Source organism: Macrotis lagotis, chromosome 2, assembly GCF_037893015.1.
Source record: "Macrotis lagotis isolate mMagLag1 chromosome 2, bilby.v1.9.chrom.fasta, whole genome shotgun sequence".
Taxonomy (NCBI): Eukaryota; Metazoa; Chordata; class Mammalia; order Peramelemorphia; family Peramelidae; genus Macrotis; species Macrotis lagotis.
In genome coordinates, this window is record NC_133659.1 from 320,040,924 (window position 1) to 320,056,204 (window position 15,281).

Sequence of the window (15,281 nt, forward strand, 5' to 3'; positions counted from 1 at the left end):
CTCTGTTACCAGGCCTGTAATTTCATACTGGTAGGGAGCTACCTATGATGAGCTCCCCCTCCCAAGGAACTCAAGTTCCCAAGCACCTTAGATTCTAGAGAGTTGCCTAGGACACCAGGAGATGAGGCAGCTCACTCAGGGTAACCAGCCTCTGTCAGATGGTCAACATGCTGAGGATACAGTAAAAACACTCTAGGCTCCCATTCTAATGGGAGAGACCACTTGTAAATCAGAAGGCAAATACAAGATAAAAAAGAGGAAGGAAAAGTCTTTAGCGGTTAATGGGTCCTCAGAAAGTGGGGTTCAAGCTGTGTCTTAAAGGATTCCAGGAAAAGTAGAAACTGGAAGAGAGAGAGAGAGAGAGAGAGAGAGAGAGAGAGAGAGAGAGAGAGAGAGAGAGAGAGAGAGAGAGAGAGAATTCCAGGCTTGGCCATTTTGGGGAATAGCATAGAGTATATAGAGGGAAGTAGATGTAAGAAGACAGGAAAGATAGAAAGGTGCTGGGTTGTGAAGGACTTTACATGCTAACTGAAGGATTTTATGTTTGGTCCCAGAGCAAGTGGAGTTTATTGGATAGGGGCATGATTTAGGTAACATCATTTTGTCTGCAAAGTGTAGGATGGATTGGAGACTGGAAAGACTTGAGTCAGGGAGACCAAGCAGAAGAAGACTGCAATGGTTCAGATGGAAAGTGATGTAGGCCTGCACTAAGGTAGTGATTGTAAGGGAAGAAAAGAGGGCCAAGAGGGATGTTGTGAAGAAAGAAACAACAAGAAATACCAGACTATGTGTGAGAGGGAAGAGTTAAGATGACCCCCAAGGAGTTGATTCCAAGTGAATGGGGGGCCCTGAACAATAATGGGGAATGTTTAGGTGGGGGGAAGATAATGAGACATATATTGGACATGTCAGGTTAGACCTGCCAATGGGACATCTCATTAGAGGTAATGGGGTGGGGGGAGGCTGGAACCTTGGAGAAAGCATAGGGCTCAGTTTGTAGATCTAGGCTCCATCTGCACAGATATGAGAATTGAACTTAGAGAAGCTAGTGAGATCATCAAGTGAGACAATGTAAAGGGGAAAGAGCCTTGGGGACACCCATAATTAGTACCTGGGTGAAGATTCAGCAAAAGAGTGAAAAAGAATGGCCAGACAGGGGAAAGGAGAATCAGAAGAGGTTAGGGTTATGAAAAATTTAATAATAATAATAATAATAATAGTAATAATAATAATAATGACTAGCACCTCCTCTGAGTCAAGCACTAAACATTCTACAATTATCTCATTTGATCCCATAACCCTGGGAAGTTGTTGTTTCTCCTTCATTCTAGAAAAGGACAAGTGGTATTGTGGGTGATGACTTACAAGTGAATTGGATTTAAGTGAGGCAGAGTGGAGCTCAATCATCAGCCTCACTTTCTCTTCATTAGTCAGAAATAGTTGCTGCTATTACCCCCATTTTCCAGATGAGGAAACAGAGGTGAAGTGACTTGTCCAAGGTCACTCAGCCAGTAAGTGTCCAGGTCCAGCACTCTATCCAGGAGGAGAAAGTGGTCAATAAGTCAAATACCACAGAGAATTCAAGAAAAGTGACGAGACAGTCATTAAATTTGACAAATAAGTAATCATTGGTAATTTGGCAGAGGGCAATTTTAGCAGAATGAGGCAGGGCTTGTAACTAGATCGTTCTGACCCTCTGGTTATCTCTGTCCAGCAAGACATATTCCCTCTCTAGGCAGGGGTTACATAGTTCTATATCAGTCAAGTGGAACCAGGTTATGTCGGGATTCCATAAATGGAAGTCTGGCTAATGAGAAGCTTCATTTTTCATCTCCCTTCAATAAACTACCTGTGACCCCTCTTATCCTTTCTTGATCTCAGACTCCATCTACATTTCAGCTCCCTCCAAGAATCAAGAGTTTTGGTTGTGCAAGACTGCCTCGGTCACACCAGCTTCCCCCACCCCCACCCCCCAGGTTATAAGATCTTCTGGCAGATGTGCATGTCAGTAAAGGGAGAAGGGTCTTATACCCTCCGAGTTTCTTTCTGTAGTGTGTCACAAGCCAATAATGTCCCATCACCTCTTTCATGGCATGCATGAAATCTGCCTGTCACTCTACAGATTCTCCTGCAATGTGAGACTTTGTCCTTGCACGTATCCCATGCAATTGTTCATGTGCTGGAAATGATGAAAAGTGATCCCTCTGCAGGGTGGTCCTGTGTACAGCCAATGCCACCAAACAAAATAGCCTCTTCAGTGGGTCTGCCACCGTGTCAGTAATGAGAGGGGACAGGGAGACCCACAAGTCTGGCCCAGAATTTTAAAGGAAAGGAAATGCAAGTCCAGAGACTTCCCCAAAGTCACATAGGTAGTCAAGCTGGGATCTGAATCCAGGGCTTTTAACTCCAAATCCAGTGCTCTGAACTCCAAAAGGATCCCAGAAAAATCAGAGCCTGTTTTTGTCTGCCCCTGTTATTTTACAAAAGAAGAAATCAGAGCCCAGAATGGTGAAGTACCTTGTTCAAAGACACACAGCTAGTTAGTCAAGATTAGAACTTCCAAGTGAGAACACTTTGATTAGGTTCTAAATAGTGTGATGTCTCACTGTTAGCCTGCTGAAGTTTAACGATTTCCTTTAAAATAATACCAAATGAATATTTGTCCAAATGATTACCTACAGGCTCCCCTTTAGCTCTTAGTGGTATCCAAGAATGAAAGAAAAAATTATGTGAGCAATGACATCTGCAGTTGTATAAGAGGTCTAGTATCGAGAATAACCTTGGATTATGTTCCTATCTTTCTACACTCTTTGCAAAGGAGGTTGTTTCAGCTGTTTTTTTTTTTCATTTGGTTAAAGTATGGTGCTAATGAGATCGGTTACAGATGTGAGAGACAGGAGGAATATTGGGTGAGAAACTGTGGATGCCTCGCCACAAACCCATCATCTCATCACCACTGCAAACACAGTTCCAAGCATGTCCCAGACTCCCTGGAGCAGAGGTTGGGGATCATCTTATCCAGCCCCCTCATTTTCCAGAGGAGGGGACCAGGCCAGAGACTTAACCACTTAACCAAGGTCATATAGATAGAGCCGGGGGACCACCCAGGTCCCATTATGCCAAATCCCCTTCTTTTAATTTCTCTCAAATGGAACAGTGATGTCCAAAACTTTCACTGTGAGCTGTTCCTGCAAAGAGACAAATGAATTCAACTCACTGTTCTTGCTTTTCTGATCTGTGGTTCCATGATAGCTTTCCAAGGAATTAACCAATTTTGAGTAGATTTGTCACATTCCTGAAAGTAAAGAAGTTTAGTTATACTTTAGGGTAGATTTGTCCGTGCTTTTGAAATAAAATGGTGAGATGCTTTCCATAAAACTTCTTTGTCAGTATTTGGGCAGTCTTTGAGGAGGGTAAATGGAGCTAGGTTTGTGTCTGCTTTGTCTCTGCCTGGCAGAGATAGTAAAACTGAGAATTCAGCATGTATATTTAGTACACAAAAAGTATCATATGATGGAATTGTTAATCACCAATTGTCAACAAAAAGCTAAATGAGTGTGTAATTTTACTTCTGATTTTTTTTATTCTCTGAATTTTTAAATTTTACCCAACTTTTTATTTTAGTGAAAAAAAATAAAGGTTTCTCTTGCTGTAGCAAGAATCTGTTAGACTATGGCAAAGGGTGAGGGTGAGAAGTAGGCTGAGAGAGAAAGAAAGGAGGGGGTAGAGCAGAGAAAGATTGAGATAGAAAGGGAGAGAGAATGGAAAAAATAGAGTGAAAGGAAGAGGGGGAAAAGAGAGAGGAGAGCAGAGAAATATAGAGATAGGAGGAGGAAAGAGAAAAGAAAGAAAGGAGTGACTTTAAAAGGAAGAAAGAGAAAGTTGAAAGAAAAAAGGAAAGCAAAGACAGGAAGATCAGAGAGGAAGGAAAGAGTAAGACCAAAAGAGAATGGGAAAAGGAGAGAAAAGGATCAGAAAAGAAGGGGGAAAGGAAGAGAAGAATAAAGAAGGAAAGGATGTAGAAAGAGAAAAGAGTGGAAGCAAGAGATGAGGGAGAAAGAAATAAAGGAGAAGAAAACAAAAGAAAGAAAAAGAAAGAAAGGAAGAAAGAAAGAAAGAAAGAAAGAAAGAAAGAAAGAAAATAGAAGAGAGAAGAGAGGGGAGCAAGGAGGGAGAGGAAAAGGAGATTATGAAGGGGAAAGAGGAAGAAGGGGGAAGGAAAAAAGTGAAGATGGAGAGGGAGAAAAGGAGAGGGCAAGAGGAGAATGAGAACATGCAGCTGAAGAGGCTGAATTTAGAAATCAGAGGTGCTCTCTCCTCAGCCACATGAGCTGAAGGGGAGATTCCTTCCAATGGCAGGGAGAGCTCAGAGTGCAGACAACAGATGTGAGGGAGCAAGGCTCCCAGAGCTGTCAAGTCCCAGCATCTCTGCCCAGTGAGCAGAGGAGGCGCCTGGGTGATTGAGTGCCCTAGCCCATATATAAAGCCCCGGAATTCTCCCCATCTGCTTGTCAAACTGACCAGCAGCATCTCTCTGCAGGCCTTGGCGGCTCCATCAATCAGCACAGGAAAGAAGAAAGCTCTCCGCAATGCCAGAGCCCACCAAGAAAGAGGGTAAGAAGAGTCTCTCAACTTTTTCTTTGTGTTTTTTTAAAAAAAATGAAGTACTCCTGATAATCTAGGTGTCATTCATTTCTCTTTGGAAGGAAATGTCCTATCAGGGAATTTAAGTCAGTTGATTGTGTTGAAGGAAAAAATCCTGCCCCCTAAAAAGATAAAACTGAAAATCCTAACCTATAACATTTTCTAGAATAGATGGACAAAAAGCTGATTCCCTAATTTAAATTCTCCAAATTTTATGTGACCTTATAATTTGGAGAATTTAAATTCTTTATAGTTGGGAAGTTCAGGTGTATTATTTCAGACTGCTGCCACTAAAATCATTCATCAAAAACATTTCATATTTCTTTTTGATGTTTGAGATAAGACTTACCATGACTTAACAGATTGAACTAATAATGGAGATAATGTTTCAAATGAAGAAAGTTCTGGGCAGCCAACTAGACATGCAATATTGTTTTGCTAATGTCAAAAATATTAGGCAAATGAACTCATGGAAACTATCTGAATAGAAATCTTTGACAGATTTGATTCACAGTTTATAAAATGAGATTATTATATTAGATTATTAAATATTCTTAGTTATCCATAGGATATATCAGATATATAGAAAAAGACTATATCTATCTCATTGATATAATTGTTTGAGAACTTTATTGGCTATTTTATTTGATAATTTTACTGCTTTTAGATGACTTAATGGAGAAGAATAAATTAAATCCTCCAACGAGGAGAATTTCCCATTATGCAGGAAAAATATTTATCAGTAAAAAGAGCATCCTGGGAATTCATTTTATATATCAGTAAATATTCTCCTCTTCCCGCCCTTTGGAACATCACATAAAATGAATAACAATGATAAAAATAATAACTTATTTTAATATAGCATGGCAAAGTTTGGCTTTACATTAGGAATTAGAGGAATTCACATTCCTCTAAATAAATAGCACATATGCCAAACTGAGTTTTAGAAATCTTCAAAATGAAATAATTTCACCCACTTAATCTTTCATTTATTGCTTACTACACCCTTAAAATCTGTCTGTGCAAATTAGAGTAGAAGCTGATGAGAAAGAGATGAATTAAGAAGGATCCAGTTCTTGCTGTCTTGTTTTCAAATTTTTTAAATAGTTTCCAGTGAGTCCTTTGTAGGCCTTGGGAAAGATGCTGCACATCCTCGAGCTCCAAGTTAAACTATGAAGGAAAATGCAGGGTTTGAAGCATCTTTTCTGTATATTTTCTTTATGTCTTTAAGCCCCAAGTGTTGACAGGCTGGGGTGATCAGTTTACTAGTTGGCCTTACTTAGTCCTGGAGGACAATGATGGATGAAGTATCCCACCCAAAATAGCTGCACCAAATGCATGCATGAATATGGCAGCTTAATCCAGAATCTCAGGCTGAGAGTCCAAACCCTTCTAAAGTGTCTGATTTGTATTGCAAATGATTTACATGTGCATTAAGTGTCCTCTTTATTTGATCTGTCACTTGACTGGCTACTCCAAGGCTTACTGGGGGTGGAATGCCTTCTGTGATTTCTGACTAAAACCAAAATGTTGTTTCCAGCCTTTAAAACTCCTCTGAACTTATGGAGAGCTAGTCTAGGTTAGTTCATTTCAAGCCCAGAGAAGTGCAATTGCAGACAGAAATCACAGATACCAATGCCTTTATATGACTTTCCCCAGTTTTGATAGCAGCACCCTAACTAAGGCTATTTTGACCCCTGAATTTTCTGACCAATGAGAAGGGCTGGTTTAGCCTTCCTCAGCGATATGTTTGCATATACAGTCAGGCTTTAAAAAACATTTTTCTGAACTACTTGGGAGTTTGTAGTGGGAAAGAATTCTGAAAGAGTTCCTTTCCCCCAGTATTACAGTCAAGGTCCTGTTAGTAATATATCTATCTAAAGATAAAGATTTGTGTATTAGTGCTATAAGTAAGCTCATCTCAAATAGGGATTATTTGATTTATTCTATCTGTAGCTCTGACATATAGGTTTGTCTTTTATCATAGACATTCTCATATTCAACAATATGTAGGTAATGTGTATAGATGGCAGAGTGGATGGACAACAGACTTGGAGCAGGGAAGGCCTGGGTTTGGGGCAAGTCTCTGTATCCCAGTGCTTGGGGTGGCAGCTCTCTAAGATTTTAAATGGCAAAAGACATCTCTACCAATTTAACTTGGTCAAGACATTTCCCTGTTCCAATCAAATCAGAGGTTTAGCTCCTGTTCCCTAATATAGTATATAGTACAGGACCAGAAATGATTCTTGTTTCAAATGAAATGATTAATAGTAGCTAGCATCTGTATATCTTTTAAAAGTTTACAAAACTTTCCATGTCTTGTTTCATTTGATCCTGTGAGGATCAAATATTATTAGTATCCTCATTTTGCAGATGAGGAAATTGATTTAGAGGTTAAATAAATATTATTATTATTATTACATTAGAGGATCATGGTTGGTTCTTATTTTGAAGAAAGTACATTGTGATAAAACTTCACAAGGTTATTCCTAAGTTATGGGACTAATTATTTGATTTTGGTCATTATGTGATAGAAAATTTCATCAAATCATTGGCAAATAGCCTGACCATATACATTCAAAATCCTTTTATAGGATCTTTGGACTTAGGGGAAGGAATCTTTTAGGTCAATTAGCTTTATACTTTTTAACTTTATTTTTCTTAGTCTTTTTGTGTCTTTTCTTTTGTGACATTGCTAATATGAAAATATGTTTTGTAAGATTTTACATGTATAAGCTATATCATATTGTTTGTCTTCTTAAGGGACAGGGGAGGATGAGGAGAGAGAGCATTTGGAAATCAAATTTTTAAAAAATGAATGTTAAGTTTTTTTAAAAATGTAATTGGAAAATATTTAATGAAATAAATGAAAAATGGGTTTTTTGAAGAAGAATACAACAACAAGCTTAGTTTTCTCACACAGAGATACTTACTGAGGAGGAAACTGAGGCCTACTGAGGTTAAGCAACTTCCCAAAGTCACACAGCCCCAGAGCCAACTTTCTGGTTGTACATCCAGGCTTTCTCCACCCAACTGCACTGGTGAGACAGTGAGGCAATGTTAGACTACATCTAGATAATTCAGAGAGAACAAGAAACAAACTTTCCTCTTGTTAAACAAAGATTTTGAGTTTTACATTTGGTGGCAACATAAGGTTCTTTGACCTTCCACATGTATATGCCCTTCTGGTGTCATTCCCATAATCCCACAGACTTTTTAACATGTGCCTTCTAGCTGGCTAGTTCTCATTGTTTAAAGAATTTAGTTTAAAATTTGTTTATATAAAATAGTAATACTAGTAGTGACAGTAATACAATAATAATGAATAAGAATAGCAATGAGAGAATGCAGAATAATGGCTAAATAGGCAGTCGTCAAATCCAGAGGACCTGTGTTCAAGCTCTACCCTGTATGTGTGACCCCAAAAACTTACTAGGTAATTCTCTAAGATGTCAGGTTGCAGAATAGTTCCTGGCTGGCAATGATAGAGGGAGCTATCTTACTGGGAATTACACCAATAAAATTGTAGATCCTCTCTAAAAAAATATGAATGCTGGCCAACATTTATATAAGCTTTAATGTTTGCAGAACACTATATATACATATATCTATATATATATACATATATATGTTTAAGGACACACACACACACATATATATATATATATATTTATATATTATATATGTATATAAAAATCTCATTTAATTTTAAGCACCACCCTGTGAATTATTATTAGAGATTACTATTTCCATTTTGCAAATGAGGAAAGTTCAGAGAGCCTTAGTGATTTGCCCACAGTCACCCAGACAACGTCCATGAAAAGTTAGACAATATAGTTTTCTGCAAGAGGATGAAATAGTGATCCAGTAAATTATGGGGCCTTTCTCTTCATATATCTACATTCCATATTTTGTCCTTGTGAATGTAGAAACCAATTCAACATCCCAGACAATTCTCCCCCACAAATTGTGATTTGCTGACATCAGTATTGATCATGAACATCATAAACCACTTCCTGAAATACAGCCACATGAACCAAGCAGGCCGCCAAACTGATGGACTTTGGCAACCTTCCCAAGCTAATTTCACACCATTTGTTGAAACCCTCCCACCTGGGCAGTTCTACTTAGGACTAGTAGATTTTATTTTGTATTGAGAATAGTATTCTACCATTAACAAAGACTGCTTCCTATGAATCAGAAGAGAACGATTAGACCAATCTAGCTATCTTGTGTGTTTTAGAGATCCAGGGACCATCCCTGTTAGTAGTTAGTAGCTCATTTTCAGATGCCCAAAACACAAGGATGTTTCACATGGCTCCCTGTCAATTTACAAGGGATTAATTCTATGAGTTTGGCAATGGGCCTGAGTCTTAGGGAGGAGGAAAGTCAGATGCAGTAGACTTCTATAGGAGACCTTATTAAAAGATAGATCTTTATCCATTGAAAATATTCCTAGTGACCTAGAGATCCCCCTTTTGGAAAGAAAGAAGGAATATTCTTTTTTAAATGTCCCATTGTTATTTCTGCTTCCATAGACAGAAACGAATCTACTCTGTATTCTGTTTGATACCTGGGAGTTTTACTAATTATAATGTTCTCCACTCTCCACCCCAAATCACCAACTCAGGCCAGAAAAACAAAAACAAAAGCCACAAGGAGAGTATTGCTCTCTTAAGAGCAGGATTTGTGGCCTAGTGAAGGACTTACATTCTCAAGAATAGTTCTTGTGGCCTATTGGTCTATCAAGAGTAGGTCTTATGACCTGGTAAAAGCAATTAGCACAGCATGATGAAACAACCTGAGATAGACTGGAGGAAAGAATTTCAGCTGCATCTAATTCTGTTGCTATTCATTTGGAATTTTATCTCATTACTCTAAATCCTCCAGAGAGGATCCTTCCATTAGCCATTTCTGCTTCTCCATTCCAATTCCCCATTTTAAGAATCATGACATAAAAGTGGAACATTGTAGCCACTCCTTTCTTTTCTAATGTTCTTTGAAAGATTTTTAGAATAAGAATCTTTATACATCAATCAAATCAAATTAAAAAAGCATTTATTTAGCACCTCTATACCAGGTGCTAGGCATACAAATACTTTGAATGAAACAATCACTATCCTAAAGGAACTTATTTTCTTTATTTTTTACATTTTTTTCCAATTATATGAAAAGATAATTTTCAACATTCATTTTTGTAAAATTTTCTCCCTTCCTCCCGCCTCCCCAAGATGTTAGTCAGTTTGATATAGGCTATACATTGCAATATGTTACACATATTGCCATATTGTAAAAGAAGAATTAGAACAAAAGGGAAACACCACGAGAAAGAAAAAAAAAACAAAAAACAAATTTAAAAAGTGATATTAGTATGCTTTGATCTGTATTCAGACTTCATAGTTCTTTCTCTGGATGTGGATGCCATTTTCCATCACAAGTCTTTTAAAATTGTCTTCATAGTTCATCAAACAATGTTTCTGTTACTGTGTATGATATTCTTATGGTTCTGCTTATTTCACTCAGCATCGGTTCATGTAAGTCATCTAAGGTTTTTCTGAAATCTTCCAGCTTATCATTTCTTATAGAACAATAATATTCTATTACATTCATATACCACAACTTGTTCAGTCATTCCCCAATTGTTTAATTTCTGATTCTTTGCTACCACAAAAAGAGCTGCTATAAATGTGTGGGTCCCTTTCCCCTTTTATGATCTCTTTAGAATACAGACCTATTAGTGGAATTGCTGGATTAATTTATATTGCTCTTTAGACTGAAGGACTTATTTTCTAATGGAAAATGTTATATCCTAATGAGAGAGATAGTGCCTGCTTCCCAGGTTGATTATCATGCATTTTTTTCCCCATTTCCAGAGAAATGAGTTTCCAAGACTAGTTTCTGTAAAAACTTCACTCTTTCACAAAGTTAGATTTCTACTAAGAATCAGTGACCACGTTCCTCTTGAACTCAGAGGGAGTTTTGTTTAGACACACCGAGGTTGGCACTGAGTATGAATTTAACTGTGACTTTTTGAAAATCTCATGTAGCACATTTAAGACAAAGAAACATAGAAAAGGAGAAATTCTTCAATCAATTTATTTTGAAATTAGAAAAGTTCAAGCTCAATCCAGTGAACATTTATCAAGTATCTCCTGCATAGGAAAGTCTTCAAGAAAGAGGTGGCATCTGACCTAAGTCTTGAAGGAGCAAAGACGTCTAAGAGATGAAGGGAGTATATGCTCTCCATAGAGGAGAGCATAGAGAACAAAGATAGGATGATTTCTTTCAAAGGGAACATTAGGAGAGTTCAAATTGACAAGAAGGTATAAGACATGGAGGGGATTAGCATGATGCTTGGAAATTTAGGGGTGAGTCATATTTAAGTGCCAAATTAATGAATCTGCATTTTTTTTCCTAGAGGAAATAGGGAGCCACTGAAGATTTTTGAGCAGAGAAGTGACACAGACCTGTTTTTAAGAATATTATAGATTTGGTCAAAACACTTAACCTCTCTGTACTTCAGTTTCTTCATATGGAAAATTATGGTTTAGACTAGATGACCTCTATGTTCCTTCCAACTCTAGTATTGTATGCCTGTTATATTGCATTGCATTTTGTTCTGTTCTGATGCTTCCTTTTTTATCCAACATATTGCTTTGATCTCAGCTCTCTTTGCATAAGATCTTTTTTGAGAGCAGGGGGTCATGCCAGAGACAGTGCACTATTCTTGTGCCTTCAAAATTGATTTTTTGATCTAATTCTTTTGTTACTGCCTTTTATATAAATTTCTTTTTATTAGTTGACTTGGATCAGGAGAGTTTCCATAATTCTTTCCTTCTAGAACTTTTAAAGACTTGGTATTCTAATTTGGGGCACTAATGAAAACTAAGCATTTGTGTAGTGGCCTTTGTTACCTCTCCCCTATTTCTAAGCATGGCTCAAAGTTTTGCTAATGGGCCAGGGAAGGAGCCAGGACCATGCCATGCCATGCCATGTCATGTGAACCCTCCTCTCATATTTACTCTTTGACCTTCATCCTCCACTTTAGTGACACAGGAAGATATCTCAATTCTGAAAATATGCAAGCATTTTTAAGGGAGACTCAAGTGGGTCAAAAAAGTCTTTTTATTTAGAGGGCTGATTTTGTTTTGCAGGGAAGAAAATATTTTCCTTCTGATTTAGTGGCAAACCAAACCTCCATGACCAAAATGTCTTCCTTTCCCCCCCTGTTTTCTCTCCCAAGAAAATTTGCTTTGCTATCCTAACAATCTGTGGGGTGGATATAGTATGTCTCTTTACGGGAATGCCCAGAAGGGAATTGTACACTAGAGGGGGCTTTGCACTTGGCAAGACTGTCCCCCTCAGTAGGCTGACTGGCTGTCTTTATGGAGCCCCATGCTGCACCTGTTAGGAAGATAAATAAAGGACTGGCCAATTCTTTCCTCTCATAGGTCCTAAATATATCACTTTGAAAAAGCTTTTGAAAAACAAGCTACATCCTCGCTTCACATCCAGCATGTCTTCGGAAGAGCCACTCTTGTTCTCAGGTCTCTCAGAGCTAAAACTGAGTCCATAGCAGGACTGTGAAGGGCTGTTTCAAAGGCAATGAAAGATGACACCCTGGTTGCAGGCACTAAAGTGCTCTGGCTGAATCCCTAAGACCAAAGAGAAGGGGAGAAGCAATTGAGAGAGTCCTGGGTTTAAAGGCAGGAAGAACTTGGTTCAGATTTCACCACTGACATTAGCCCTGTGGTTAGAGGCAAATTACTTGATTTCTCCAAATCTCTGTTTTCTTATCTGTAAAATAGGGCTGTTCCTACCCCATAGGGTTGTTGTGGGGCATCAATGAGGTCATGTAGGTAAAGCCCTTTGTCAACTTTAAGATTGTCTTTTAAGCATCAGCTTATGATTTTCACCTTCTTAGGGAGCTTCCTCAGTGCTCTGCCCCATTTTGGCTATAGGGGATAGTAAAAGAGAGGAATAAGTATTTATAGAGTAACCATTACATGACAGGCACTTTAAAAATATTATTCCATTTATCCTCAACAGTTCTGTAGGGTAGGTACTGTTATTACCCAGGTTTTATATTTGAGGAAGCTGAGGCAGACAGAAGTTAAGTCACTTTCCCAGGGGGATGCACAACTATTAAGTGTCTAAGTCTGAATTTGAACCCATGCTAACCAATGCTCTCCCTAGGTGCTTCAGAAATTTCCCTAGGACACAGTTTGATGGTTTCAGGCTTTGAGTAGATCAAAGTACTGAGAATGATTTCTTATTTGAAGGATTTCTAAAGCAGTCTAACCAATGAGAGGATTGCTGAGATAGACATCCTAACCTAGAAGGAAACACCTGGGCAGATGTTGCTTTTAAAAACCTAGAGTAGAATTACAACCATATAGCTAGCTAGCAAGCTAGACGGATGGCTATATGGATATATGGATATACCTACATATATACAGGTACATACCTATATACATACACATAAATTCATATATTTAGACATATACAGGTCTAAAATTTACAAAATGCAAACAATTCAATTCACTTCATTTCAATTCAAAAAGCATTTATTCAACTACTACTACCATGGGTCAGGCACTTATACTAGGTGCCGGGGATACAGAAAAGACAAAACTAGACCAATCCAACCCTCAGAAAGATTATAATCTAGTGGGAGAGATACAACTTTATATACTGATAAGTAAATACAAGATTTGCACAAAAGAAACACCAAGTAATAGGGAAGAGTATTAATGCCTGTGGGAATTGAATGCGGCATAGAGTGGGATGGGAGTCCAGAAAAGCTTCCTGTAGGAATTAGACTTAGACTGATCCTTGAAAGGAAGCATGGGTTCTAAGAGGAAGAGCTAAGAAGAGAGACCATTCCAGACATAGGAAGCAGAGTGTATACAGAAGCACAGAAAACCAGTTGACTAGAAGATGAGTTTTAGGGTTGCGTTGGGGCAGGGGGCGGGGGAACATGGTGGGGAGGGTATGAGAAGAGTATATGGAACTAGATCAAAAACAGCAATTAAAGTGACCAGTTCTTATCCTCAAGGAGTTGTCTTTCATTTGAATTTGTTTTTTGGAGACTTATGGGTGCAGTCATGGAGAGAAATCATTTGTCTTCTTTTGAGCCTTGAATTTAAATTTGTTTTTCATAATTCACTTACAAAGGTTAATCACTCTAATAATTTACCTGTACTTTTGTGAATGCTTAGAATACTTTGCTTATTCATTAGGAGTTATTTTTATCTATACTCCTCTTTAGTCTTGGAAGTCTATATTAAGAAGACCAAAACACCCTTTGCACCCAGGAATATGAGGCATTGTTTCCTTTGGTATATCCAGCCCTTATGATGTTAAATGGTGAGAATTAAAAGCTCTTTAAATGTTTTTAATAGCTCAAATTTATATAGTTCTTTATTATTATTATTGTTGTTGTTTACAAAGTACTATGAGAAAGCTATTATTATTATGATCCCCATTTTGTAAATGACAAAACTGAGGCATGAAGAAATTAATTCACTTGCCCAAGTCACTCAGCAAATGGCAGAGTAAGACTCTTGCTTTTAAAATTAGTGTTCTAGGGGCGGCTAGGTGGTGTAGTGGATAAAGCACCAGCCTTGGAGTCAGGAGTATCTGGGTTCAAATCCGGTCTCAGACATTTAATAATGACCTAGCTGTGTGGCCTTGGGCAAGCCACTTAACCCCATTGGCCTTGCAAAAAAAAAAAGAAAGAAAAAACCTAAAAAAAAAAATTAGTGTTCTGGGGTGGCTAGGTGGTGCAGTGGATAGAGCACGGGCCCTGGAGCCAGGAGGACCTAAGTTTAAATGTGACCTCAGACACTTAATAATTACCTTGCTGTGTGGCCTTGGGCAAGCCACTTAACGCCATTGCCTTGCAAAGAAAAAAAACAAAAACTAAATAAAATTTTAAAAAAATCTAGCGTTCTCACCATCATGCCATACTGCCTCTCTACTACTCTGATTTTGAAACAACTGAAAATCAAAGCTTCATTTACTTGAATATATAAATTGACTTACCAGTTTCTACCTTCTCTTTTACTCAACTTTCAGTACATCCTAATAATAGATAGTGCCCATCAAGGGGGATGAAGGTTACAAAATGTATATGATGGAAGTGTTCCAGAAACCTTTAATATGTTGCTTTGGGAATGGGTCAAATTTGTAAGAACTTCTGTTTAGTAGAGTCAGTCTCTGATTGAAGGAAAATTTGAGAAGTGAGTTCCATATCAAAAATGGTGATAGTGATCAGATGTTCTGACCCATTTGATTTACTCCATTCATGAAAATAACTGTGGAAACCCTGAAGCTGATATTTCTGCATCAGAAGTTTTTCAATTCCTGGGGGACCAACAAGGCATTATCTGAAATGGTTGAATTTTCTAGTTGCATCTGAATTTGGATTGCTCAGATGTATACAAGTTTAGTTTAAAATGAACAGAGGGCTCAGAATATTATTCACCCTTGATATGGAAAGAATAAATTAAAATAAAGTGTTGAAATGGAAACTAGGAGAGAAAATGGCAAGATAGCACCTAGTTTTGTTAAACACGCTTAGTCACTAATGCCATCCTGAACAGTTTCCCAGAGTGAAAAAAATTTATGGATGT

The 15,281-nt window shown here is 38.0% G+C and overlaps 1 protein-coding gene across 9 annotated transcripts in view; it reads left to right on the forward strand.

Moving 5' to 3' along the window:
- Window positions 1-4,427: 4,427 nt before the first annotated feature.
- The window catches only part of MYBPC1 (myosin binding protein C1), a 108,680-nt gene continuing 97,826 nt past the window's right edge, over window positions 4,428-15,281 (forward strand). For 4 of the 9 annotated variants that reach the window (XM_074226692.1, XM_074226695.1, XM_074226693.1 and 1 more), the window contains exon 1: window positions 4,428-4,614. In XM_074226692.1, coding sequence (XP_074082793.1) covers window positions 4,590-4,614 — 25 coding nt within the window. In that variant the 5' untranslated portion in view covers window positions 4,428-4,589. The remainder of the gene's footprint in view (window positions 4,615-15,281) is intronic. The other 5 variants (XM_074226694.1, XM_074226697.1, XM_074226700.1 and 2 more) reach the window with 2 other exon arrangements.